General features: G+C 61.2%; 1 protein-coding gene across 9 annotated transcripts in view; it reads left to right on the top strand.

The window, feature by feature from the left end:
* Positions 1-27,974, top strand: part of KDM4B (lysine demethylase 4B) — a 132,031-nt gene that overhangs the window by 47,975 nt on the left and 56,082 nt on the right. For all 9 annotated transcript variants that reach the window (XM_045086069.1, XM_045086053.1, XM_045086060.1 and 6 more), the window contains 3 exons: positions 4,066-4,241; positions 4,765-4,879; positions 9,240-9,433. In XM_045086069.1, coding sequence (XP_044942004.1) covers positions 4,066-4,241; positions 4,765-4,879; positions 9,240-9,433 — 485 coding nt within the window. The remainder of the gene's footprint in view (positions 1-4,065; positions 4,242-4,764; positions 4,880-9,239; positions 9,434-27,974) is intronic.

Genomic DNA, 27,974 nt, shown 5'->3' with positions numbered 1-27,974 from the left:
CCATTGTCAGGGGACAGTTTCCCACCTGCTCTCCCCTGTCGAGGGCCCCTGGTGTGGGGCGTGTGTTTGTGGAGGGGGCCTCCTGTGCCTTGCCTCCTGTTGTTGGCCTGCTTCTAATTTTCCCAGGTTGCAGGAGCCCTTGTGTTTCTGGTTCGAGTCCCTCGTGGGAAGTGTCACGAGTCGCGGTCCCACATGGCTCTGTCCAGGGCCCTGTGACCCCGCAGCTCTCATCCCAGCTGTCTCTTCTGTCTCACTATCTGGGGCTCCTCTCTCCTGGCTGGCCCACTGGCTCTGGCTGTTTCTCGAGTTTTCCATTCACGGTGCTGTGGTGGCTGCGGGCTCTGTGTCCCCTGTGACCGAGTCTCCCAGAACTATCCAGAATGCGCCTCTGCCTGCCTTTGCCCCTTCCCGCTTCATCTCTGCTGCTCCTTTGGGCCCCAGGGTTCCTGCTTTAAGTTCTAATCCCAGTAGAGTAATTTTTGACTAATTTATTTGGATCGAAGGAAAGTGGACTGGATATCTCCTGAGGCAGGAGTTTCCTTCTGCCTTTTGTTTTGTGTGCTCCTTTTTAGCTTATTCCGTGGGATTTTGTCTGTGGCTTTCTCTGGTAGTCGCCCAAGTGTGCGGGGAGGGAACGGGCGGTGTGGGGCGGGCACGGGGTTCTGTCGCACCTAGCCACAGGCTGAAGGACATTGGTGATCGCAGAGCCATGTGGACCACACACACACACACACACACACACACACACACACACACGTCCCTTCTCTCACATGGCCAGGACTGCGTGTCTGCACCCTCGAGTCGCCCAGCAGCCTCCCTGCCACTCCGGGGAGACGGGGGGGCTTGGCAGGCATGTGCCCAGGGCCTTGGGTAACCCCTGTCCTTTTGGTGGGGGCCCTGGGCTTTCAGGGGTGCTGGCCTCTTTGGAGAAGGGATGTGGTGTCCTGCTGGCCGGGAGGCAGCTCTGCAGGTGCTGACATCCCCTCGCTCTGGTCTCCGTGGTCTTGACAGCCTTTCTTTGTGTGTTCATCTGAGTAGCGCCAGGGGTTTTCAGTTCCATCACAGCTGTGTTCCCCAGCCCCCGGCAAAAGCTGTGGAATTGGGCTTGGGGACTGTTTAGCCAGTATAGGTAGAGCCAGGGTCTGGAGTCAGAAGAGGCTCTGAGGGTATGGGGAGCCCCACTCTGGGGCTCTTGGGGTGCCCCTGTCTTGTTCCTTGGCTGCTCTGTGCACGTCCCTGCCCCCTAGGCCGGCAGCTTGGGAAGCCCTGGGGTTGGGGGAGTGAGGGAGGGGCGTGGTGCTGGGGTTTGTGGGCGGGGCCAAGTGCTTGGGCACAGTCTTAACGACTGTCCCCTCAGGCAGGCGGTGCCCCGGTGCCTTCTCCAGCAACCAGTCCTACCACCTGCAAAATGGCTTTGGGAGCAGGAGCTGTGGGGGCAGAGCCAGCCCCTCACTTCATTCCCTCTTATAGAGTCCCCCATACCTTTTAACCCTGCTGCTCAGATGCCCTGAGCCACCGGCCTGGTGTCCCCTCCTTCACCTGGGGAGCGTGGCCCATGTGACCCTCTCAACCTTGGCTGAGGCATGCCCTCCAGGAGCTGGCCCAGCGCACCCCGAGGGGAGGCAGGGTGCCTCATGTGTCTGCCGGCGACAGCCATCAGAGGTGGTTCGCCTGAGAGCCTCCCTGCAGACCTGGCTCTTGTGGAGATCCCAGGGCGTCAGGCGACAGCACGGTGCTTTCCCCAAGGGCTTGGGGTCCTAGACCCGCTGGACGTGGCTGTCTGTCATGGGCCTTTTCTAGAACCTTCCTGGGGGTGTCCACGCGAGTACAGTTTGTGCGTCCGAAGCACCCTTCTTGGGTTCTCAGCTGTCTACACAGCAGTGCCCGTGAGCAACAGGGGAGATGGGCTGGGGAGCCCAAGGCTCCCAGGAGGGGCCGACAGTTTGGGGATGACATGTTTGCTTCATTTTGCAACCTTGGTTTCTGGCCAGCTTTCGTCTAATGGAACTGGGGGGGGCGAACACGCGTGGCAGGGGAGCTGGAGGAAACACCATGGGCTTCTCTGTGACAAGGGGGCGCCACCCATGTGTCTCAGGAGCCACCCAGGCTCCCAACCCTTCGGCCCAGAACCCGTTCCTCCGGGAAAGGATCTCCCACGCCGGAGCCACTGGCCCTCTGTTCGTGTTTGCTGCATTTCCAGTCTCGGGTGTGTGAGCTGGCCACCTGACTCTTGAGAGTTCTCCCTCAAAATATGAGAAAATTGTTGGGGCGCCTGGGTGGCTCAGTGGGTTGAAGCCTCTGCCTTCGGCTCAGGTCATGATCCCAGGGTCCTGGGGTTGAGCCCTGCATCAGGCTTTCTGCTCAGCAGGGAGCCTGCTTCCCCCTCTCTCTCTGTCTGCCTCTCTGCCTACTTGTGTTCTTTGTCAAATAAATAAATAAAATCTTTAGAAAGAAAATCGTCACTTGGCAGGCTGACCCCAGCACCCCGTTGTTACGAGGCCTCCTGCCGCACGGGGACACCCCATGTGGCTTATTGCCGCGGGGCCTCGGAGCAGGGAGGGGCGCGTCCCCCGAAAGCCGGGATGGACCAGCCGCGTCCCCATTTACCTTGAGTCGGGGTTCCCAGCCTGCGCGCTGCTGACACTGAGGCGGGTCATTCCTTTGGGGGCATCCTGGGTGCCAGGGGGAGCAGCCCCTGTCGTGGCAGTCACAGATGTCCCCAGATGTGGCCCAGTGTCCGCTGGTGGCAGGGTCAGCCCGGGTGGGAGCCTCTGACTTCCGCTTCCTGCTGTTACTTACTCCTGCTCCTGGAGTAAATCCCCGAGTGCTGACCGTGGAGGCGGCACCTTCCCGTTGTTAATTGGCAACTGGAGAATGCGTGTTTTCATGGCCAAGCAAAGCCTTTTCTCGCACTGATGTCTATCGGGGATTCCTTGGGGACGGCAAATGAATTTCAGCTGTTCTGAAAGCTGCTGGCCACCTTGGGCATTGACATGGTGTTCTTGCCTTGCTGGCCCTGAGCTGCCAGAGGCCTCGGCCTCCTGAGTTCTTGGCTGCTGCACAGAAAACAGGTCAGTCTAGTTCCTTTTCCCAAAGCTGCTGGGTGACCCACTGGACATCTTGGAAGGAGAGTTGTTTGCAGATGCCTTCCCAGGGCTGACGGAGACCAGCCCTTGGCCCCAGGGGCCTTCGCAGAAGCCAGCTGGGTACCCAGGAGGCCCCCGGCTGGCCCCGAGGCCTCGCCCAGAAGAGAAGGGGAAGCAGGAGGGCAAAGAGGCGAGTTGGGCGAGCTCCGTGCATAACCCATGACCGGGAGCCCTTCCTGCAGGCCTTTGGGGGCTCTCCTGGGGTGGGGAGTGGTCGCCTGCGGGCCCTGCCGCCGCCGTGAAATCGCCGCCCTGTTCCTTGCAGTGACCTTCTTGGGTCTTGTCTCCTAGGGTTTGTGGCGTTATCACTCTCCGCCTCTGGTGTCTCACCGGCTCTTCTCTGTCCTTTGCACGTAGCACTTGTCCCCTCTCTGCAGTTTCTTTGTCCTCTATGGGGTCTCCTCATCTGCTCCGTCCCATGATGGAAGGCCCTCACCGGCCTTTGTTGTCCAATGTCCCTCTGGCAGCCAGAGCTGTGTTTGCCCCTTGGAGGTGTCCCGGGTGGGGGGCGGCTCTGAGCCCGGCTTGCGGTGCTGACTTCCACGCAGCCGGTGGGGTGGCCGCGGAGCGAGAGCGTGGGAGCCCTGGGCCCTCACCTGCTTGCTCGCTTTGTGATGGCACATCTGTGCGTGGGGGCCTGACCCTGGGGTCTGCGGGGTCCGCTCCCAGCTCCTGGAGCCCAGGCTGAGCTGTAGAGGGCCCAGCGGGCAGTGTCGGGAGGCCAGCACAGCTGCGCTCCGGCAGGCAGTGCCCGTGGCCCCACACGGGTCACCTGGGAGTCCGAGGAAGGGTGGAGATGATCCTGGTGCTGCCGCGGTGTGGGGCCCGGATGCGGGCCCGGGGAGCCGCCGTCGGTCTCCTGGGGGAGGCAGTGTGGCCTCCGTCTGCGGACGCCGCTGACTGCCCTCTCGCCGCGCAGATCATCCCCCCAAAGGAGTGGAAGCCCCGGCAGACCTACGATGACATCGATGATGTGGTCATCCCGGCGCCCATCCAGCAGGTGGTCACGGGCCAGTCAGGCCTCTTCACACAGTACAACATCCAGAAAAAGGCCATGACTGTCGGGGAGTACCGCCGCCTGGCCAACAGCGAGAAGTATGTGGCTGGACTGGGGGGCAGGGAGGGGCGGGTGTCCCGGGGGGGCCCTGAGGACCCGGTCTCTGAGGTGGAATCACACCTTGAGGGCCTCTAGGTACCCTGAAGTGAGGCCCTTGGCGGATCCTGACTATGGGGGTGTAGAGAGAGTGGGACACAGTGGGGATTGCCGTCCTGGCCCCCGAGACAGGGCCTGGCTTCTGGTCTGGTATTTGCAGAGCAGAGGGTGGAGGGCAACCCTCAGAGCCCGCGTCCCTCATCTGCTGCAGTGGTCCCCGGTGTGTGTTCCCACTCGGGTGCCCCAGGCCCTGGTGGCTGAAGAGATGTGACGAGTGGGTATTGCTCCAGGGCAGGAGGGTGCCTGCCACCCATCCGTACCCTCTCAGCCCCAAATAAATGCTCTCCCAGGGCCACATCCATGTTCTCCTGGCTGGGCTCCAAGGTGTGGGTGGAAAGCCTGTCTCTAGCCGGGCCCCAGAGGGTGGGCCCCACGGCCATGGTCGCTGTGTTGTTCATCCTCCAGGTACTGTACCCCGCGGCACCAGGACTTCGATGACCTGGAGCGCAAGTACTGGAAGAACCTGACCTTCGTGTCCCCCATCTACGGGGCAGACATCAGCGGCTCTCTGTACGATGATGTGAGTGCCCAGGGCCCCGCCATGCGCTGGGGGACCGAGGGACGCCATTCCCTGGGAGGCAGTGGAGGGAGAGGCGTGGGAATAGGACTTAATCTTGCAATCCAGTACAAGATGCTGCGGCCCAGTGCCGGCCCAGTGCCGGCCCAGTGCTGTGGCCGGCTTCATTGGATGTTCTGTCTGGGCCCTGGTGACAACCACGTGCTCAGTCTCAAGGTGAAGAAAGAAAGAATCCGGGTGTGTTCCTGATTTGCAGAATCTGTCCTGCGGGACTGTCGCCCCCCCACCCTGATCTGAGCTCAGGAAGTCTGTAGCTGACCTCCCAGGGCCATCCTAATGCTCAGTTAGTCTGGTACTTTCCTCTCCAGGTGCTATCACTCTGTCTCTGGGGGACTCCGGGGCCCTGAGTTCTAGCCCCTGGGCTGGGCTGTGAGGGCCCTGGGGATACCTGGGGCAACAGAGGGGCCTCATGCTGGTCTGGGCCTGTCCAGGGGCACAGACCAGACCCTGGTGGGGACGCGATGTGGAGGCCTTGCAGAGGTGCCGCTGTTTGGCAGGACGGGGGTTTGAGTGGGACCGTTTATTAATCCTTATGGTGCATCTGATATTCCTGGGATGGCTCTACCAAGACCCATTGATTTCTAAGCTCTTAAGCCTGCCTCTCTCTTGTGTGTGTTCTGCCCTGGGGCTCTCCCTGGGGGGGTCCCCAGCTGCCCTCCCTGCCGCCCTGAGCCCTGACTCTGAAGGATCTGTTGCTGGATCGCTCTGTCCTTCATCCATGCTCCTCGTGAGAGTAGCTGGGGGCGCCTCCTGCGTCCTGGGCTTGGGGGGTGCTGGTGTGGGTGGGAACGAGGCCCCTCAGAAGGATCAGGACCCTCCTGAACGCATCAGGACAAGCGGTGAAACATGTTTCCCGAGAGGTGTTGGAAGGACGTGACTACCGCGTCGGTCCCAGCGGTTCGCCCGACTTGGGGAGCCTGTCTGACCTGGGGCCCACTGGCCTTCCAACTAGGGGGTCCCGGTTCGTGGTGGGGGCAGGTTCATTCCTCTGAGCCGGGCACCAAGGGCCGGCATGTCAGACTCAGGGAGCGCACCCTTAAGAACCCGAGGGAGATGCCCTCGCCCTGGGAGGTCAGGGACTAAGCGGACTCGTGGCCGTGGTTTCCCCTTCCTTGGACCTTGGTTTCCCCATCCATAAGAAGGGATACAGATGGTATGTGGCTGTCCCCCAGCAAGGGTGTCCTGGACCAGGAGGTTTGGTTTCTCCCTGGGACCCTGAGCTCAACCACTTGGTCTTGAGCCCACAGCAGTGACAAGCTCGTGAGGTCACTTGGCATCCTGCCACGTGCACGCCTTGGGTGTGGCGAGGACAGCAGGACGGGGGCCCAGAGGCCCTGTCAGCACAGACACATCTAACGTGAGGGGGCATAGCCCGGTCTCTTACGCTGCCCTTGCATACCTCAGCTGGCGTGCAGCTCACCCCAGGGCTTTGAACTTTCCAGTACTGTGAGCAGTTGCCCTGTGTGTGGATGCAGATGCGTTCAGAACCATGAGCCAGCTTTCCCTTGGGCAGGAATTCCCGTGGCAGGCTGACTGGGGGCAGTGGGACTGCGACTCTGGGCTTTCTGGGGCCCATCTGGTCCATCCACCCGGGCTGTGGCTGCTGGTCCTGCCTGCCGCCTCCAGATGTCGGTGCTGCCACTGCTCCCTATTCCTCTGCTGGCCTCAAGGGCTGCCCGACCCCACAAGAGGGGCCCAGCCGCCCAAGCCCTTTTTCCCATGTCAGGCCGCCAAGGACCGGAGGGACCCGTCGCAGCAGCCCTAGATCAGGCCTCACCTCCCGCCCCATTCCAGCCAGGCTCAGGGCAACTCCCTGAAGGGCTCTGGCAGGAGGCCAGCAGTGGGGGGGTCCCTGGTGCTGTGCCCCCTGCTCTGTGAGAGCATGAGGAAAACGATTTTCCTGGGGGCTCTGCGGAAGCCCCATGCTTGATGTTTGTGACCTTCCGGCCTCCTCCTTGCCCCGGGGAGACCTCAGGGCTCAGTGGCCGGGAGCCTTGTCCCCGTCCCCGTCCCGCTGTTCGTGTACAGTCCCGGTCGTTGGCGCTCCCCATGCGGCCACAGCTGGGATGAAGCTCTGGTGCTCGCGGGCTGGCACTGGGCAGCCCTGTGAGGGCCTGCGGTTCGACTTCCCGACTCGGAATCATGACTTCCAGGAAGGGATTCTGATCCCAACAGCTGCCGGGTTAGAAGAGCTGAAGTTTCTGTGTTGCCTTAGGACAAGCGGGGAAGTCACATGCCTGTTTGTCCGAAGGGCCGTTCTTGTCCACGGAGTTCAACTAAGTTAGTGCTCGTGGGGATCGGTTGCTCCTCTGTCCGTTGTCTGACCTACTTTGTCTTTTTCAGAGGAAGCATAATTGAGATGTAGTTTACACACCACCCAGTTCCCCCACGTAGAGCTTATAGTTCAGTACTTTCTACTGTATTTCACTGAGTTGTACGGCCATCACCACAATCAATTCCAGAACATTCTGTGAGCTCCCAAAGAAACCCTTTCTCATCAGCAGTCACTCCCTGTCCCCCCATGGGTCCCAGCACCCATGAGCCTCTTTCCTGTCTGTGGATGAGCCTGGTCTGGGCATGTCACACGTGGACTCACACCCTGTGTGGCCTTCTGTGTCTGGGTCCCTCCCTGAGTGCCGTGGGCTCAGGGTCTGTCCCCAGGGCAGCACACAGGGGCGCCTCACTCCTGTCTGCGGCCCAGTGACCTGCCCATGCGTGCTGGACACGTGTGCTGTCCATTCACTTGGGTCGTTTCCACTCTCTGGCCGTGGCGAGTCGCATGGCTGTGAACGTGCGGACGCAAGTCTCCGTGCGGACGGATGTTGTCATTGCTCTCGGGCATGTCCCCAGGCCATCAACTGGGTCCTCCTGTGCTAAGTCCACATTTACCTTCCAAGGAACGGCCTGCGTCCTCCCCCGGAGCGCGCCCTGTTTCCTGTCCCCAGCAGCAGGGCGCCTCCGAGGGCTCAGTTTCTTCCGTCCTCCCCGACGCTTGTCACCGTCTTTCTCTTCGCCCCTGCACGTCCCCGCACGTGTGACGTCGTGTCCGCCCTGCAGTTTTGACCTGAGCCTGCCTGGGAGTTAACGACGTCGAGCCTCTTTGCACCTGCTGGTAAACCGGCTGCGCTTGCTTTGTGGAGGAACGTCCGCGTGGCTCTTTGCCTTCTTTTTAATCAGGTTAATTGTTCCTACTGTAGTTATGAGACCTTTGGAGAGGACACGAGTCTCTGACCTGATGGGTGACTCACGCATATTTTCTCCTCTTCTGTGGGTTTTTTTTTTCCCACCTTTTTTTTTTTTTTTTTTTTTTTTTAATTATTTGATAGAGACAGAGATCACAGGCAGGCAGAGAGGCAGGCAGAGAGAGAGGAGGAGGCAGGTTCCCCCCTGAGCAGAGAGCCCGACGCGGGGCTCGATCCCAGAACCCTGGGATCATGACCTGAGCCGAAGTCAGAGGCTTTAACCCACTGAGCCACCCAGGCGCCCCTCTTTTTCACGTTACTGATGGTGGGTTTTGTTTTTTTTTAAAGCATAGAGATTTTTAATTGGGTGAAACCTGATTTCTCTTTTTGTTTTCCTCGAGTGCTTCTGAGTCTGTGTTGGGGTTCCTGGCTTCTGCCTGGGGCTCACCTTGCCAGGACCAGCCGCTTGTTCCAGAACCTGTAACGGGAAGGGCCCGAGCTGGGTGTGGCGCAGGGTGGGCTTGGGGTGGAGAGAAGGCGGACGCTCGCTCAGTGTCTCCTCAGGCTTGGGGGGCTCTCCAGGGACTGGAAACAGATCGATGTGGATCTTATGAGCTCTCATGGCAAGATGGGACCTGTCTGGGCATGAGGAATAGATGAGTCGGGTGGGCAGGGGTTCTGGCCTGGTTTGCCTGGTTCTGAAAGCCATGCCTGTCTCCTCTGGCAGAAAGTGCCCGAGGGCCGGTCTGGCCCCTTTGCTGAGCTCGCCCCACTCCACGGTCCTCTTTCTCCTTCCATGTCATTGGCTCTGAGGCGCGTTAATTACTCACAACCAAACCTCAGCCTTCCCAGCATGGCCTTCACTGCCTGTGACGAAGGCCTAGCTCGGCGTGGCATCCGGAGGGAGCCCTACGTGGCCCAGGCCGAGGGGCTGGTGTCTCAGGTGGGAGGAGCCCCCAGTGGGGTTTAGACCCCGCGGCAGGTGGGGCTGCGACGTGGGCCGGGTTGGGGCTGGCCGCGACCTCTCGGGCCCTCCGCGCAGGCCGCCTTGTAGGCTTCCTGTGCTCCTGCCGGGCCCCCGGGGATGGGCCGCCACCAACCGTGTGCTCGCTGCCCTGCAGGATGTGGCCCAGTGGAACATTGGGAGCCTGCGGACCATCCTGGACATGGTGGAGCGTGAGTGTGGCACCATCATCGAGGGCGTCAACACCCCCTACCTGTACTTCGGCATGTGGAAGACCACCTTTGCCTGGCACACGGAGGACATGGACCTGTACAGCATCAACTACCTGCACTTCGGGGAGCCCAAGTCCTGGTGAGTGGCCGGCCGGCAGCCAGGCCGCGGCGGGGGCGCTGCCCATGCACTCCGGGGGGCTATACGGGTGAGGGGGCGCCTTCTGGGGGCTCCTGGGGACAGGCTCAGGCCTGTGGCCGGGCAGGCCCAAGTCGAAGGGCTCCAGCAGCTTGTGACCCATTGGTCCAGCCCCGTTGGCTTCAGGGGCAGCCTCGGTGGGGGATCAGGGGGCACACGTCCCCAGAAGTGAGCTTCCTGCTGCCTGGAGCTCACGGTTCGCCTCTGTGGGGGCGGTGTCTGCGGCATGTCTGTGGTGCTGGGGCTGCTCCCTGGGGCTGTGGGCCCCGGGGAGTGGTTGGCTGTGAGCCCTGAGCCTCCCCGCATCACCTCCCCCTCCCTGCCCCTCTGGCCTCTAGCTTGGGGGGGCAGGGGGCATTAGTAGCCCCCTGCTGGCAGGGTGGCCTGAAGGAAGGCCATCCTGTGAGCGACGGGCCCTGCAGGCCAGGTGGAACATCCAGCGCCATCTGTGGTCTGGATTCTGGGAGCTGAGCATCCGCCTTCCACTGGCGGGACTGCCGTGTGCCGCCTTCTGTGTGAGGCCGCCTCTGTTCCCTGCGGTTCCCAGCAGAGATGTCGCCGCTGGTCCTTTACATCTCCTTGCCTTTTCCCAGCTGTCTTAGAAGGTTGTTACAGTGATCATCGCCGCCCAGAGGGAGTGGGAGGGGGAGCAGGAGCCCCAGGAGCAGCCCGTGGCCTCTGGAGCTCAGCCGAGTGCCTCCGCATGTGGAGGGGGCGGGGCGGGGGTGGGGGTGGAGAGGACCCAGCTTAGTCGGGTACCCAAGCTGGCCCCTCACGCTGCGGAGCCTGTGCCCACAGGCATGGGGGAAGGCCATCTCCAGGTCCCTGGAAGTCACTGGGACCTCCTGGAGCCCTTGGCTAAGGGAGGGTGGGAGCAGGCCCTCTGAGCAGAGGGCTCAGAAGCCAGCAGGAGGCCCAGGCCAGGGGGGAGGACATGCCTCCCTGTCCTGGCGTTGGCTATAGGACCACCCTTGGCTCCCCTCTGAGGTGGCCGCAGTGGGATCCTGGCCCTGCTCTCCTGCAGGGGGCTCCTGGTCTGACAGGGAGGGCTGCGGAAGCATTGGGGATGAACGTGGCAGAGGCTGCCTAATGAGTGACCACACACCTGGAGGCTTACCACAACACACATGGTCCCTGACGTTGCTGGAGGTCAGGAGTCTGACTCAGGTTGCATTGGGCTAAACGCAGGCCTGAGCAGGGCCAGTTCCTTCCAGAGGCTTCAGGGGAGACCTGGCTCCTGCCTCTTGCTGGCCTGGGTCTCCCCCCTCCCACCCCCCCACCCCCGCCCATCCTCACTTCCAGCAGCGCAGGGTCTGCCCATCTCCGGGACGCCCACCCTCTGCCTCCCACTCATGAGGGCCTCTTGAGGACGCTGGGCCCACCAGGACCCCAGGGTCACCCCCACTTGGGGGCCTTGACTTCATCCCGCCCACAGAGTCCCTTTACTGCGTGAGGTGACATTGTTAACAAATTCTGGTGGTGAAGCCGAAGGCATCTTTGGGGCCGCCGTCCTGCAGGCCAGGGGCCCTCTGACCTTGGCGTTGCACTGTATCGTTAACCTTGTGCGTGTGCTGGGATCCTGGTAGGATTCCGAGCGCTTCTTGCTGGCAGTTCACTTGTCTCTGTGGCTTTGCTGCAGCTCTGGATCATCGTGGCCTCTGGCTGGGGGTACTTACCTTGTAGGAGGCATTTGGAGAAAGATCGATGGGGTTGGTGATGCCCATTGCAGGAAGGCCCAAGTCTCACACCCTGTGTGGTCCTGAGCCCGTGGGTGGAGGTGCGTTCTGGTAGGCAGTGTCACCCCAGGGTTGCCCAGGAGGGCCCAACAACAGCTCGGTTACCTCGTCCCCTCCCCTCGTCTTGATGGCAGGGTCAGGCTGCAAGACCGTGAGGCGCTAGTCCAGGCCCGTGGGGAAGGGCTGTGCTCCGGCCCAACCCTGCAGCGGTGAGCAGGGCCTGGTGGTGCAGCTGGCGGGGTGAGATGCTTGTGCCCCTTCCCTGGGGGCTCTGCTTGCCGGCTCCCAGCGCTTTGTTTCCTCCCTGTGGGCCGGGGCAGGCTGAGCACCGCCAGAGAGCCTTCTGGTCCACAGGCTGGGGTGTGTGCAGTGTGTGTGTTTGCATGTGATTGTGAGAGTATGTGTGAATGTGTGAGCGTGCGTATGTGTGCACGAGAGAGTGTGTGTCTGTGCATACGTGCTTGTGTGTGAAGGTGTGAGTTCACGTGTGTATGTCTGAGCATGTGTGGGCGTGTATATGTGTAAGTGTGCGGTCATCTGTGATGTCTGAGTGGTGTGCGTTGCGGTCCCCGCTCACTGGTCTGGGTGGTTCCTAGTGCTGCCTCCCCCCACCCCGGGGCGGGGCTGGAGGGCAGGGGCTGTCTCTCTGCTCTGGCACCAGTTTCCGATCCCAGCCCCGCGCGGCTCCCCCGAGCACCACTAGATGGCACCCCCACCCTTCAGCACTGGCTGTGCCGCCTGCGCCGTGGAAATTTCCCAGGTTCTTCCATCCTTTCCGTGGACTCCTGGATCCCAGCAGTGATGGCCCCAGAGGCTCCCTGGGAGAGGCAGCAGGAGGAGAGTGAAGACTGCCCCGGTGGGGCTCCCCCACTGCGGACGCCCGTGTTTTGGCTTGGGTCTGCTGGCCAGAGGGATCGGAAAGGGAGAAAACCCACCTTTTCCTTAGAACACACGAAAGGAGCCCCAGCTGAATGCTGGCTCGTGTCAGCCAATGGCAGGTTCAGCTTTAGCTGGTGGCCCTGCCTGAGGATGCGCTGGCCTCTGGCGGCTTGGGGCGAAGTGTGAGCTTGTGATGGGCAGCGACGGTCACAGAGAGGGTCACTTGGGAAGTGGCCTGGAGAGTCCAGAGAGGTGAGGGAGAGGGCACTAGGAACATGAAGGGTAGCAGCCCCCGGCTGGTGGGGCGGCTAACGGGCAGGACTGACTGCTCTGCGCTCGCCTCCGACCTCTGGTGGCTTGGGGTTGAGGCTGCAGCCGCAGCACCCCGTCCCCTCCTGTCTACCCACCCCCGCTTCCGCCCCTTCACTCCCACTCACTCCTGAGAGCCCTGGGGCAGCAGTCGGCAAGGCTGGCATCGGGCACAGCAGCGGTTCATCTGAGGGAAAGAATGTTCTGGAAGGCAGCTTGAACTTGGTCTTGGTTTCTGGTCTTGAAGGGGGAGGGCATCACACACACGGGGTGCCTCGTGCTGACAGAGTGTGGCCAGTGGGAAGAGGCTCCTCTATGTAGGCTTCTTGCCCCCCCACCCCAGCGGCTTAGCTCAGGCACCCTCTCCCCAGGACCCAAGATGTTGGCAGGGCACCCCACGCTTGTACTGGCTACGTGTGACCTTGGCGCATCTCCTTGTCCGATAGTGGACCCTGGGAGGGCAGGGCCCTCGGTCTCCCCCGCCCACCCCCGGGTCCCTAGCCCCCAACAGGGACCTGGCTTGGCGCAGAGAGGGGGCTCCGTGCCTATCTGGGTCCTAGAGGGCCAGTGCCATGTCGTGGGAACTGGTCCTTGGGGCTGAGACCCCTCTGGGTGCCCCCGCCACCAGAGCCTGGGGGTGGGTGTGGCCCCTCTGGTCCCTGGGCTGGTGGTTCAGGGGGCCGCTGGGTGGCGCCCCTGCTCCTGGCCCTTGTCTGGGGCCCTGGGGCCTGCGCAACTGCCCCCCCCATCATACTCAAGCCCGTCTCCCTGATTGCTCGTTCCTCCGGCGTCTGCAGCAGCTTAATTGCAACCATTTCCGAGTATTTCGGTAGCGTTGTTTTTTTTTTAAGTGTCGACGTCCTCAGGTTTACAGCGTTTTATGGGGCCTTCCTGGGTCTGTTGCTACTTTGGGAGCGTGATTTGTGTGTCACAGTGGCGTGAACAGCCGGGTGTCCATGAGAGCGTGGAATCGCTTCAGAAGGCCGGCACTGGGCGGTGCTCTCAGGCAGCAAAGGCTAAGAATATCTGAAGCATTTGAGTGCTTCAAAATCCCTTTTGAGATGGGGATTTAAAATAGACCTGCTGCTGCAGCTCAGCCGCTCCCTGGCCTTCCTGGGGCCAGTGAGGCCGGGAGGGCGGCCCGCTAGGCCGGTGGGGAGGGCTGTGGGATTCCACCCCGGTTCAAACAGCTGGGCCTTCTGGGAAGTGCTTGGGGGCGGTGGACCACCCGCCCTCCCAGGCCCTCCCAGAGCCCCTGGTGCTCACTGAGCTGGAGGCGATGTACCACAGCCGCCCCAGGACGGCCGCCAGCCGCAGTCCTTCCCCGCACGCTGTAGCCACGGTGGGCCCCAGGCCTCGTGAGCGTGCCGTGGGGGGCTGTAGGCTGATGGGAACGGCACCTAGCATGGCGTCTTGCTCAGATCCAGACCGAACACGGTGTTCCCGTTCTCTCTGTGGCTTCCTTGTGCCCAGTGGGGGGTGGGGCAGGGGATGGGGTGGGAGAGGGAGAGTGGGGGGAGGACAGGCCTCCCAGGGGTCTCCTGAGGGCCCCTGGGGTGGGGGGGGCAGCCAGTGTTCCCTGCAGGGCGTTCGTCTGGGCCCTGACCCTGGCTGTCAGGCCCGTGACTCAGCAGCATCCCCTGGTCCCGGAGCTGTGAGTTGTCTCTGGCTGTGTTCTCAAGGCTTCCCCAGCCTTCCCTGCCCGCCTGCTTCTGTTGGCCTGGGATGCATCTCTCAGGTCCTCCCGGCAGGGAGCACGTCCTCAGACCCGCACGTGTGCCCGCACGCACGCCTGCCCCACGTGTGCAGTGCACGTGCTTCACTCGCGCAGGCGTCCCGCGTGGGGGCTGGGGGAGCCTCCGGGAGGAAGCCTGTTCCTACGGAGGGCATGGAGCCTCCCTGCCCGTGGGCTCGTGCGGTGTCCCGGGCACCCAGAAAGGAGCCTTGCAAGCAGAGTCCGGGGACAGGGTGGCGGTGAGGGCGATGATGCCGGAGCTTCGCTTCTCTGCCCTTTAAGAAGCCCGAGTGAGCCTGGGCACCGGGGCGCGCTGAGAATTTTTCCTTTTGATGTGACTGCACCTAGAGTTTTCTCGCCGGATTTTTCCCTCAGGGGAGTTTCACGGGAGAGGGACAGGGCGGCCTTTCTTCTGTTGCCGGGAAGCTTGACTCCCAGCGGGCACAGCCGTCTCTGCACGTGCTGCTCCGGGGGCCTGTGTGTGCGCGTGTATGTGAGTGTGCACGTGTGTGTGCACGTGTGCACGCGTGTGGGCACGCGTGTGGTTTGAGGACGCGTACTCCCTGCTGTGGGGCATGAGGAGGAAGGGTGCCGCGGGTACAGACGCTGGTCGGCTCCCTGTTCCCTGCTCTCGATGCAGCGTGGGAGAGAGGCTGCACACGCTGGGCCCAGGATTGCGGGGCTGTTGCTGGGGAGGGGGAGCAGAGCAGGGCTCCTCTGGGGAGGGGGGCTGCTGGGCGTCTCCCTTGCCCCTTGGCTGTGTGTCTGCAGCCCACTTCCCAGCTTGGCTTCTTCCCAGAGGATAGGCACCTGCCGCTCTCCCTCCCTGCCTCCCCCTGCCTCCCTCTCTCCCTCCCTGCCTTCCGCCTTGCTTCCCTGCCTCTGGGCCTGCCTCCCTGCCTTCTCCTTGGTGTCCAAAGCAGGCTCCCCAGGCCTGACTGCAGGGGGCGCTGCTTGACCACCTTGAGGGCCTCTGCTTAGTGCCCAGGGAGCTTGGGACTGAGAAGTCCCGGGGTGGACGGAACCTGGAGAAGGCTTGGGGACTTCACGGCTTCTGAGCCTGGCTCAGTGGGGACCAGGGGTCCCCATTCTTTGACTCAGGCAGAGCCCATCATCTGGCAACCATAGTAACTCCTCCCAGCGACTGGAGAGGCCCTGTGGTGTCAGGGAGGGCTCGGCTAGCGGCGGATGTGGATGGAGACAGCTTCACAGATTGGTTTTAATAACTCAGCTTTCCTGCACTGTGTCTTGTCACCCGCGTAAGATGCAGGAGGGAAATCGAAACTCTCCCTCCTCCCCCCTTCTCCGGGCCAAAGCCCCATTTGGGCATCTGGGGACAGAGCCCTATGATGGCTCAGTGTGACCGCCGCGCCTGGGGAGGCTGGGCGCAAAAGACCCACCAGGCTGCCGGAAGGGAAGCTGTCCATCTGGGCCTTGTTAGCAAAGCTGGGGAACCCGGCCGGGCCATGCTAGCCTCAACCCCGGGTCCTGCACGGAGGCGGCGGAAACAGCAACAGAAGGAGTGGAAGGAACAGCCGAGCAGGAAGCTCTCCGAGAGCAGACTCTCACTGAGGCAGGAGGTGTCAGAACCCCATGATTAAAAAGGGACAGAGAAGGTGGCGAGATGGATCACTCGGTGTGTGAGTCAGTGTGCCGGGCCATGGAGTCCTGCTCTCCGGGCCCCGTGACCACTCTGAAGCATGCGACATCGGTCTGCAGAGTGGCCCAGCCCTACAGTCCCAGCCAGAGTCCAGTCTTGCCCCAAACATGCCACGGGTAGAGTTTCCTGGTGGGGCCCAGCCCCCTTCTGCAGGAAGATGGCCACTGTCCCAAATGGCCAGACAAGGCCCCCAGAGTGCTGAGCTAGACCCACTGAGGCCCAGTTGCCCAGCCTGCTGGTTCTGGCTGGGGACCTCAGCTGCCTGCGGAGGGACCCGCTGTGGCACTCGGCTTCCCTTGCTGGGTGCGCGGGGCCGTGGGTGGGCAGGGAGTGTCTTCTCTGTTCCTCTTGCAGAGTCTCCTCTTGGGACAGGGACTGCAGCTGCAGAGCTGAATGTCCTTTGTTCCAGTGTGCCTGACCTGTGTGCCCAGTGTCCCCTTCCAGGGGACAGGAGTAAGTGTCGGGGGCCACGCAGGGAACTTGTGGGAATGATAGCCGGGTCGGCCCCCCGGGTCCTCTCCTGGGTTTCCCAGAGCCCTCGGCCCAGCGTCTGGATCAGAACCACAGACATCCTGCTTGTCGGGAGCGTGTAGAGCAAAATATGAAAGCTGATTTCAGCCCTGGAGAATGAACTCCTGATGCCGGCAACACCTTCGCGTCGCAAGCCGGGCATCAGGTGTCACTGGACTGAGAGAGTGGGACGGTGTCGTTAGTCACCACAGTGAGTATGACAGGCCATTCTGGAGAAGTCTGCACGGCGTGGCGCCTTGCACTGCGCGTTTCAGACCACCCCGTGTGTCTGTTTCCTTTCTTCCGGTGTCACACGCCCAAAGTCTGATCGCCTGGCACTGTTCTGGCAACACCGCGTGCCACGTGAGAGCATGGGCTGGGTGCCACTTGGCGGGGATCAGAGGACCCCGGAAACCTGGCGTGTTTTGGGGTGCTGCCCCCCCCCGGGGCTCCACACGGCGGGTGGTGGGATCCGTGCCTGTGGGCTGGCTCCTCGCCTCCCGCGGCCTGCTGGCGGTCGGTGTTTGTTCAGGGAATGCAAAGTGATTTTAACATCATGCTAAGCAGAGGAAGGTCAGCCTTCTGCTAAGGAAAAATCTCGCCATATGCTTTTCTCAAGAAGCCAGGGAGAGGGAGTGGGGCTTCTTCTGGCATCGCGGGTGGCCTGACACCTCGCCAGGAGCCCGTACGGTGGGCAGCCGCACAGCGGGGGGGTTGGGGAGGCGCTGGGGGAGGGCGGTGGGTCTAGGAATCGGGGTCTGGGTGTCGCAACGCACCCCAGGCAAACACTGGGCTGTGGGGCGCTCTCCTCGTGCCTCCCGTGGTTGTCCCGGGTCCCTCTACCCGCCGTTTTGGCGGCATGCTCTTTTCATGAAAAGAGGCTTTGGTGTTTAGAACTGTTTTAGTTTTATGGCGCTGCGGAGGAGCTGGTCCAGGCGACCCCATCACCCCCATCGAGTCCCTGCTGGGCTCCCCATCGGGCTGGGACCCTGTTGCAGTTAACAGACCCGTGTTGCTACACTCTCCATAAGCAAAGTCCTCTATTTATTCCGATTTCCTCAGTTTCCCCCAGTGTCCCTTTTCCGTCCCAGGACCCTGTCCCAGGCTCCCACGTGACAACAGAGTCGTCACGTCTCCTTGGGCTCCTCCAGGCTGGGACCGGTTCTCAGACTTCCCTGGTTTTGGGCGCCCCTTGATGGTTGGCGCGGGGGACAGGGCAGGGGTTTGGTAGGAATGGATGGGCTGGGGGGGATGGGCTTGGGGAGGAAGACCTCCCAGGCAGGTGTCCTTCTCCTGACGCCATCTTGGGGGACAGCTTGTCGCTGCAGACTTTGCCTCGGTCCCCTGGCTGAGGTGGGCCATCAGGTGTCACCCGTGCTTAGTCACTCTTCCCAGTTTCCGTGTTATTCTGTTTGAAGTGTATGCTGAAAAAAAAAAAAACAAAGAACAAATAAAAAAAAGCAAAAAACAAATCGGGAAGGGGAAGAGAGCTGCGAATAGAGCAGCCTGCGCCCAGTGCCCGTGGTGGCAGATGTGAGCATACTGGCGCCCCTCCGGGTGGGGATTTTTGATGTGTTTCTTTTCCCCTGACCTCGCGTGGAGGCGGCTGGTGTTTGCTTGCTGCGTGACCAGCCAGCGGGCGTGTGGCCTGTCTTTCTTTGCTTCAGGTTCTGTAGCTCAGAACTGAGGCATGGACCCGCTAGCGCCTCAGTTGAAGCTCTCAAAGGCTGGCATGGAGGTGCCGCTGGGCCCTGGGGAAGGTGCACCCTGGGATCGTCTAGGTTGTTGGCGGAGTTCTGTTCCTTTCAGTGGTAGGAACAAGGCCCCGCATCCTTGCTGGTTGCCAGCCCTGGGCTCCTGTCGGCATCTGGAGGTCACTCAGGGCTTGCCGTGTGTCTCCCTCCAACCTTAGGCCGGCCCGGGATCCCCTCCCACTGGTACCTTGGACATGAAGAAGGGCCCCTTACCTGCTTAGGTCAGGCCCACCCAGGGTAGTTTCCCTGTATCAGGGTCTCCTGAGGTGGGAACTTAGTTATAATAGCAAAAACCCCTCACAGCAGTACCACGGGAACACTAGAGTCCCTGTGAGCAGGGGCTAGGCGTGGGCGTCTCGGGCATCTGAGAACCATGTCTGTCATATCGCCTACGTGGCGAACTGTAGTGTGGTGCAAAGAACGCACAAAACACGTCCAGCCTGCAAAGATAGATCTTTATGTACCATTTATCGGATGACCACGGTCACCCCCGCGTAACCCCGACAGTGCTGGGAAACGAACCCCCTTTCCCCTACTGCCCACCGAGGGCTCCTCCCTGCCCAGAGCTAACAGCCGTCCTTCTGCCTCTCCTCCTCCTGACTTGATGGGGCTTGCATCGCTGCTTCTCTGGATCCTTCTCCTGCGTGTGTCTGTGGACCCAGGCCGCGTGGCTGGATGGTGTGTGGGTCTGAGCGCCGTACAGATAGACACATCCTTACTCTGCGTTTCTGCCAGGAGCTGGGGAGGAAGGTCCACCCTGTTTGGTGTGGCTGGAGTTCATTGGTTTCTGTGGCTGTAGGGTCTTCTGCGGTACGACTCTGCTTCCATCTGTTCCTCCGTGCCTGGGTGATGGGCGTTCAGGCTTTTTCTGCATTGGGCCAGCTGCGCACGCTGCTTTAGAGTTTCTGCCTGGTGCTCGTGTATGCGGTCCATTACTGCACGCGGGGGCGCAATGAGGAGTCCTGACAGTGGGGACCATGGGGGTGCTTGGTGCAGCTCCACGCCTCCCCGCTGCTCAGGGGAGGCACGGGCTGGCCGGACACCTGTTCAGGAACACGGAGCTTGGGGGTGGCGGGTCTGGGGTCTGGCCCATCTTCCCTGCCACTGCTCCATGCTGCCCCTCGAATTGGGAGAGGGTGGCCCGTCAGCCTTGGCAGCAGGGTTGTCCCAGGTGGCACAGGTAGGTGGCTTGGACTTGAAGGTGTGGGAGGGCCAGGATGCTTTTCTTACGGGGTCCCCAGAATGGTCCCTGAATCAAGCCCCGCCAAACTGAACGCTGAGTTTGGTGGGTTCCTGCACGAGACAGAGATGGGAACCCAGGCTGGCAGAGGCTCTGCTGTCTGAAGCATGTGGCTTCAGCGGAGGTCACCCTGGGTGTCCAGGTCGGGCAAGATGGGCGAACGTGTTCCAGAAATTTTGATGGGCAGGCATAGGAGGCACGACCCAGGCTTCTCTTGCCCGCTTGGTGGCAAGTGCCTGGTCACATGACCACACTTACAGCCCGGGAGCCTGGCACACATTGTCCAACCACAGGTGGGGGGTGGGGGAGGGGCAGGTGCCGAGCAAAGTGGGTTTCTTGCCTCAGCTCACGTCCCGATGGAGTGTGCACTCTGGGTCCAGCATGAACCATGCCGGTGAGGACGCCCCCTGTCAGGACGGGAGGTGACGGTGTGGGTCTGCACCCCAGAGCAGGCCCCGGGCTGGGCAGTGGCTGGCACGCCCCAGCCAAGGTCAGGGAAGCCCATGGGACTGAGGCCTGTGGGAGGAGACGGAGCTGGGCAGTCCGTGGAGAGGGGCCCGGGGGGAGGGCGGCCAGGCCGGGGGGTGGGACTGTGGGACTAGAAGGTTGGTGGTGGGTGGTTTCTTCCCCCAGACACATTCCAGCAAGAGGGGAGGGCGGGTGTGGGCGGCGATTTAGGGGCCTGGGGCCGGCAGGTCAGGCCGGTGCCCTTCTCCCCGGGGCGCCCTCCTCTTCGCTCTTCCTGCTGCTCGCAGACATAGCCCCCCCGGCTTGGTCTGGCAGGAGCCCACGGCCCCAGACTTTGGAGTCCTCTGTTCCAAGCGTGGTGATGCACACACAGAGTAAATTGAGAGATGCAGGGTTTTGGCTGTGGGACCGCCCGAGCTCCTGCTCCCAGGCCGGAGGGCCAGGCGAGGAGCTCGAGTCCTCTCTCTCACCGGCTGTCTAAGAAGCTGTCGGTTCCTCTGTGGGAAAGGTCACCACTGGGCACGAGTTCCCGTCCTGGGGTCCTCCAACCCAGCAGTGGTGTTTGGATCAGGAGCTGCTGAGTCTGCGGCTGGCGGCGGGGACCCCTCCTCCCTGTGCCGAGACGAGGCCAGCCTGGCCAGGAGACGCTCCCCCTGCCCCCCACCTGGTACCGCAGACAAGCCATCAGCGATTCGGGGTCTGCATACAGGGTCTGGTTTCCATGGCAAATTTCTCTCCTGCTAGTGAGGTTGCTATCGGCTGAAGGGAGAGGCCTGCAAAGCTGGGAGGGGAGAGAGCACGAGGCTTTGTCAACTTGGCTTAAAAACCTGGCTGGGAATGCGCTTCCCCTTCACGCTGGCCCAGCAGCAGGAGGCGGGGAGGCCTCATGGCCTTAGACGGAGCGGAGGGACACCGCCCAGCTGCTCGCCAGGATGGGACCTGTCGGCGCCCTCCCTCGGGCCCCCCGGAGGGCCGGTCTGTCCGCTCCCGCCGGCCTGATGCTGAGTGTGGCCGACTTAGCCCAGGCCTGGCCTGACCCCAGGAGTGACCCCGAGTGGCCCATGGCCTTCGCCTCCTGGACAGCATGCTGAGATTCAGCCTAGTGTGAAGCTGGAGTCCCCGGGGTGCCTGTTTGTAAGGCTGGTGTGAGCTGTGTGCTCCCCGGAGCCAGCCCTATAGGTGAGAGGGTACGTCAGAGACACACGGGGCCTCCCTGTCAGCGTGTGCCCACATGAGGGTCCGTAGGCCTTGGCGTCCGTGGCTGTGTGTGACAACGAACGCCAACGTGTCCAGGACGTGGGAAATCACTTAGCAGACCCGAGCCTCCCCCCACGTTGAAGATGTCCTCCTGGCTGGGCTCTCATCCCCCTCCCCGGCCCTGCCTGGCTCGTAGCTGTGACCCTGGCTCGTGCCGCTGCGACGTGGGGTGGCTGACACTGGCCTCTCCGATGCCTCGGCCGCAGACCACAGCGAACTGCCATCTTCAGCCGCGTCCCTTCCGAGTTCCCATGCTCTTCAGACCTGTCCCTGTTCCTGCCTGTGCACACAGCACGCAGGTTTCAACACAGTGCATCGGGGGGGCATCCCCGCTCTAGCACATGCCGCCCCGAGGAGCTCGGGGGCCAGGGCAGCTGGCCTGTGGCCCTGCGGTGTGCGCGCCACGGGAGGCCACCTCCGGCCCGCATTATGAGTGGGAATTCAGGTCAGTTCTTCGAGGGGGAGACTGGGGGTTCCGGGTCCCCCTTTGCCGGTGGGCCTGGGTGCCCCATCTTCAGTGCCTGCCTTTGGAAGCCTCAAAGGCACCCCCTCCCGCCGCTTTAAAAACATCAAAAACAAGCACGCATGTGACTTGGTGTTTTCAGTCCCGTTCTGTAACAGAAATAATTCCCAGGTCTAAAATAACCCGGGGCTTGGGATCAGATGCCTCCAAGTCGGTAACATTTAATGGCAGGCTCGGCACCGCTCACCTTGTGAAGTGTCTCTCTTCGTTAACATGGGCTGGCCACGTGTGAGCCGGGCCCGGAGCCCCCGCGTCCCCCATTCCCGTGGGCTGGTGCCGGGGCAGGTGGGGCCCAGGGCCCTGCGAGAGGCCTCAGCCGCCCCCCGTGCCCACGCCCTCCCCTTGTCTCCGCGCAGGAGGCCCGTTCGTCCGGCATCCTCGGCGCGGGCCTCCCGTCGGAGACTCCCGGTTTCTGCTGTTTATTTCCTGCGTGCGCTTCAATAGAAATGTCATTATTTGAAATCCTTGACACTGCTTGTGCCAGATACCGAATTCCATCGCCTATTGTCCCGTAAAACGATCCATTAAAGATAAAACCGCCATGGCTCAATAAGGCTCTTTCCTGGGAACCAGCCGCCCTGGTCCTCGGCCGATCCTATCTCCACAGCAAGGTTTGTGTTCAGCACATAAAGGGGCCCCAGCGCCGGGACAAATGAGGGGGGCTGACTCTGTGGAACGAGGTTCCTTGGAAGTTAAGATGGGATTTCTCTGGGCGCCTGGGAGGCTCAGTCATTAAGCATCTGCCTTTGGCTCCGGTCATGATCCCCGGGTCCTGGGATCGAGCCCCGCATCGGGCTCCCTGCTTGGTAGGAAGCCTGCTTTCCCTCTCCCACTCCCCCTGCCTGTGTTTATACTCTCGCTGCCTCTCTTTCTGTCGAATAAGTACATAAAATCTCAAAAAAAAAAAAAAGGTGGAATTTCTCAATAGAAATTGGGCAGGCGTCCATTTGCCGTCAGACCGTTCTAGCCGCCCACTCCGGGAGGGGCTGTGCAGTCCGGGCAGAGCTCCCCGCTGCAGCGGTGACCAAGAGCCATGTGGGGCTATCCCTGGGCCCGAGAGACTTGGAAATGCGCTCTGGGTTCTGTCTGGAGTAGCTGGGACAGGGTCCCAGAGTCCCCTCTGTCCCCAGGCCAGGTCCTCTCTCCCCTCCCGGGTGGACTGAGCTGGTAATGGCTCCTCTTCCTCCCACCCCCGTGGGCACGGCGCCCCCAGGCTGTCCATCTCCGCAGGTCTGTACACCTCTTTCCTCGGGGTTTAAAGGCAAGTCAGTCAGTCGGCTGGTTTTTCTAACATCTTTTATTTCTCCCGACCAGGGTGTGGGGTGACATCGGCCCCGGATGACCCGGGCCACCCTGCGTGACTATTACTAATTGCCTTTCACACGCCACCCATCACGATAAAGCCCCCCGGCTCACACCCAGCTTAGAGCCCCCACCACCCTGTGTCTTGAAGTTAGTCGGTCCTCAGGTCAGGTCACGAGCTGGTCCCCTTACCTTATTTCCTAAGGGACCAGCTCACAGGTGAGGGGGCATTCCGAAACGTGTTTGTGGGTCTCGGGCTCTGTTCAGAGGTGACGAATGGTGGCGTGACTGGGCCGCGCCCGCTTTGCAGAGATGTGTGTCGGCTCTCCTGGGTCAGATTGCAATTCTGTCATTAGTGGGCCCATGCCCAGGCTTGTGTTTGACCTCCTTGGTGGGGAGCAGCTCCTGCTTCCGGGCCACAGACAAGGGTGGAGTCTGCCCTAGGGGGCTTCGTGGCCTGCTGTGAACGTCTTTCTGGCGCAAGGCACGTCGGGCTGTCCTGGCGCCGGTGGTTTGTCCTGCTCCCTTACTGGGATGCTTCGTTCTTTCATTTACCGGCTTGTTCTTCACTTTCCCAAGTCGAACATTGTGTTGTTCATGAAAGAGTTTGTCTCTTCCCTTCTAGTCGTTACTGTCCTCTTATCTTTTCTTCTTGGCCTGCGACAGCGGCTAGCATCTTCAGTATGGTGCTGAGGAGTGCTGTGATAATGGGCAGCTTGCCTTGCTCCCAACTTTCCAGAATGCCTCTCCTTTCTCATCATGGGAGGTCCCTCCCAGTCCTAGTTGGCTAAGAGCTTTCATACTGAATGGCTTGGAATCTTACACAGAGTTTTGTTTGTTGGGCTGTCTTTGCAACCCTGAGGGTTACAAGTCCTTCTTGGTCTTGTAATACACTTCACTGTCTGATTTTTCCAAGGTTTAATTTAGGACTTGGCAGCTGTGAGAGACTGCCCTAGCATTTTCTTGTGTGTCTTTGTCCGGTGTTGGTGACAGGGTTTCCTGTTCATTCATTCATTCATTCAAAAATATGCCAGATTTGTAGAAGGAGTTCAGTAGCATTTGATTTTTCTGTTAGTAATGTGCATAAGCGGGTGCAGCCCTTTAGTGTGAAGGTTTTGTGGGGCTCTTAGTAAAACCACCGGGGCCTGGTGCCTTTTCCAGAGGGGTTATCTGCAGGTTTCTAGTTCCTCTGACAGAGCTCATGTTAACCAATGGATGCCTTGGTTCAAGGCCCAGAAGACACTGAAGAGCCAAGTGCATCTGTGGCCCTGAGCCTAGAAACTCGGGCAGGGATGAACTCATCACTCCCATGTCCATGGGGCTGGGGTGTCGCTAATAGATTTACTGAGGCTTAACTTACCTGCCATTTGTGAAATGCTGGACACAGAAGTCACCTGATGTGTTGCTGTGGCTCAGATGAGGGGTGCCCACTTGTGACTGTGTTTCTATGGGCCCTCGTGCTATGGGCCCTCGTGCTCCACTAACTGGCTCAGAGATGGTGGAGGCTTGTGGGGTGGCCCGTTCCATGACTGGGTCATTCTGCTCGGCCCGCCCAGACCATGGTTCTGTGTGCTGGAACTGTCTGGCCGCTGTGTGGTGAGAGCAGGTGCAGGCTGTGGGCCGAGGTGGGGCTTTATATTTGGGGATCGCAGCAGTAATGGCTTTTCCGCATGCTCGGCACATGGGGGCCCTGGCGGCGCTGCTGGCATTTGGAGCTGCCGTGGCCTCTTGGGCTTGGCGTGGGTGGCCGGCTCGTGCCAGGTGGCCTCCTACTCGACACATGGTCTCAGCACTTCCAGTAGCCTCTGCCTTCTTGTTTCTGTTTCCGTAATTACAGTGTGTTAAACGGCCAGGGGCCTGTCTGCCCAGGCCTTGTGCACACACTGTGAAATTAACTTCCTCACCCTCCAACACGCATCAGGCTGAGCTGACATTTCCAAAGGGCTCCTGGCTGGACCCCCGCTCTTGGCACACGTTCCTCAACGGAGAGGAAGGCCGGGGAGATGAGGCTGCTCATCATGGCACCTGGTCGCCGGGAGCCTCATACAGCAGAAGCTGTCAGGCTGGGCGACTGTCATCGGCAGAGAGTGCATGAGTCTTGGGGAGAAAAAAAGACAGTGTTGCACGTCCTGACTCCCAGCAAGATGGTTCCATGTGGGGGCCCCAGCGGGGGCTGCAGGACCTCATGAGAAGGGCAGTTGGGGGTTGAGAGCCTTGGCCCCCAGCAAGTCTTGTTACTGTGGCAGTAACTGCTGCCCTCCTGGCAAGGGACCTGGAGTCCACCTGGAACGGGCCCCTGCAGCCTGCGGCAGCCAGCGTGTTCAAGGAGATGAGGGGTGGCGGGCTGGAGCAGCCCCTGGGCTCTGTGCGGTGGGTGGGGTTCCTTCTGGCGGAGTCTAACGTTGTTCGTCCTTTGTCCCATGAGTGTGGGTTTCCTTGCTGCTCTGAGAGTCAGCAGTCCCTCTGGTGTCTCCCGTCCGTGGCCCGGGAGAGGTGAGGCAGAGGCCGGCCCCCCAGCAGCCTTTCTGCTGTTCCGTGTGGCTGTCCCCGTGGGGGTTGTGTGGGACAACAACATGCAGGATCCTGGGTGGCTTTTGGGGGTCAGCTGGGTTCACAGGGTACCCCAGTGCCCTCATCCAAGACATCCTGTTCCCCCCAACACCGGCCAGGCAGCCGTGGGCACTCATGCCTCTGGCTGGAGGGGGCCTGCACGGCCCAGAGCCCTGCTGCTCATCGTCTTCATAACTAATGGCTCCGGAGCAGGTCCCTGCTCTCCAAGATGGTCTGTGTTCCTCTTCGTGACACACTCATTTAATTTTTAACTCAGAAGGCATTTGCTTATTTATTTTCATTGTTCTTGATAATAATTCTAAGCCATTAGAGGGGAAAATTATATTCAAAAATGCTGTTTCACACTTTATTTGTTTGATGATTTAGAGCGATAGAAAATAGCACATTTGCTGGCTTTTATAGTCTGATAATTATTCACATCCATCAAGCCATTCCAGGGGAATAAACAAAACACCAAGAAAATGACACTATTAATAGCATCCTCCGCGGCGGACAGGAAGACTTTCCCGGGCCGGTGGGTCAGTAAAACGGAAGCAGCCTGTCCCTTGGCCGCGGAGGACGCCTCTCCTTTTAATTACCCAGCCCTGTCCGGCCCGCAAGCTGCCTGGTCGCCAGGTTGGACACCCGCCACCTGCCCAGCGCCATCAGCCCTGGAGTGTCTTTATCAGGCCCACCGAGTCTGTTGGGACGCGTGCAGGCAGAGACCTCCTTTCTTCTGGGGCCACGCGGTGTCCCCAAGGTGGGACTGCCACCAGCTTAGACTCAGGCCTGGCCTCCGCAGGGCCGGCGAGACCTCGTGCCCTCTGGCATCAGTGTTAAGACGTGTAGGTCAGGGCCGGCCGGATGGCACAGCTCCCCGGCCTCCAGGCTGCCCTCATAGATGGGTCGGCCCCTGCCGTGTGTCGGGCCGCGGGGCCCGGATGTCATCGCGCTCTGCTCTGGACCCAGGCCTTGCAGCACGTCTGAGGGTTTCAACTTTGCCTTCTTGGGGTGGCCGTGATTGGAGGGGATGCATGCCCTGCGAGTGCCTCGAGGTGTAAAGGAGGGAGGGGGGAAGACTGGGGGGTGCCCGCCCTCCTGGAGCAGTGCTTCTGGTCCCTCCCAGACCTGGGTGTCGCTTCGTTCAGGAGCTCGGGGCCTGAGTGCGGGTCTGTCAGCTCGCGTGCTCCTGCTGGTTGGCGGGTCGTTTTAACTGGGAAATGGCTGGACAGTGGTGGTCTTTGAGCCACGGCGCACCACACATCCTCACCTGAGGGGCCTGGTGCCCGGGGCTCTGGTCTCTCCCATTGCCTCCGTGTAGTTACTCCTAATCTAAAACTGTTTTTATTTTCTCCCTGAAACCCCCGACGCTTGCAGACAACTGCCTTTCTGAGAAGGGCTTCTGGCAAATGACGCCTGAATCTGGCTCTCCCGGCCTGCTGGGCAATTCCACGGCATTAAACTCGGGGTTATGGAGCCTGTCGGGTCCAGCTGCAGCCCTGCAGGGTCACCTGGAGGTGGCCAGGGCAACCGTTCCGACAGTGCCAACTTTGCCAGAACTTTCCGGTTTACTGATGCCCGGATATACTTGGTGTGGAGCGTTCGGAAGCAGAGAGAATGTGCCGAAGGGCAGGGCTGGTGAAATACAGAGATAAAGACCCCAACGGGACATCGTGGAGAACGTTCCAGACTCCTGCCCGGCCGACCTCAGGACCAGGACACACCGTATGTCCGATCGTAGCCCATGCTTCCCTCAGGCGGCCACAAGTAAGGGGTCTGAGCGGCCCTCACGGGTGCCCGTTCCTCTTGCAGCCTTCCGCGCCCCTCCCCACCCGCCCCTGCACTCCCCATTTCTGGTTCTGCTCTCGGAAGCCTCCGGTTTGCTCGCCCTCTCACGCTCACCGCATTCTGGAGATCGCTCTGCCCACGTCCTTATCCGGCTTCTCCAGACCGTTCCACCGTGACGTGGGTGCTGGGCTGCAGACCCTTTGGGCCCCTCGGGCTGTCCTGAAGTGAGGGCCAGCCAGGGGCAGCCCGGGCCTGGGGGAGGAGCTGTCTGGTGCCAACTGGCGCTGGGACTTGGCTGGCCCTGGGGGAAGCCTTGGGCTGTTGGACCAAGAGGACCGCCTCAGGGCTGAAGGCTAACCTTGGCGGAGGGGTTTCCTGACACTGGCTGAGAGGGATGGGGAGAACCAGAGGAGGGAGGTTCTGAGAGGGCTCTGGGGCTGAGTGGGAGGGGAGAGAGGCCGGGGCAGCTGCCTGCTGGCCACCAGAATGGACTGGACCAGAGCAGCCGGGGAGGCTGGCCGGCCGAGGACGCCATGCAGGAGCGCTTTGCTGCCGGCAACTGCAGCTGCGTGTCCAGAGGGGCGCGCCGGCTGGCCGAATGGAGTGAGTTTGGCCATGATATTTGACCTTGTGATGGGGGCGGAGTTCTTGGGGAGCGAGATAAATTGCCCCCATGTTGGTGACCAATAAAACCGACTCTGTTTTATGTTCCCAAGAACTCGCTTGCTAATGGCCAGACAGATGCTCCCGCCTCGGGGACTGGCGAGCAGACG

This window comes from Mustela putorius, unplaced genomic scaffold, assembly GCF_011764305.1.
Source record: "Mustela putorius furo isolate JIRA1106 unplaced genomic scaffold, ASM1176430v1.1 tig00000095_pilon_pilon_pilon, whole genome shotgun sequence".
NCBI lineage: Eukaryota > Metazoa > Chordata > Mammalia > Carnivora > Mustelidae > Mustela > Mustela putorius.
The sequence above is the reverse complement of the archived record's forward strand: the minus strand, read 5'-3'. Positions and strand labels throughout refer to the sequence as shown.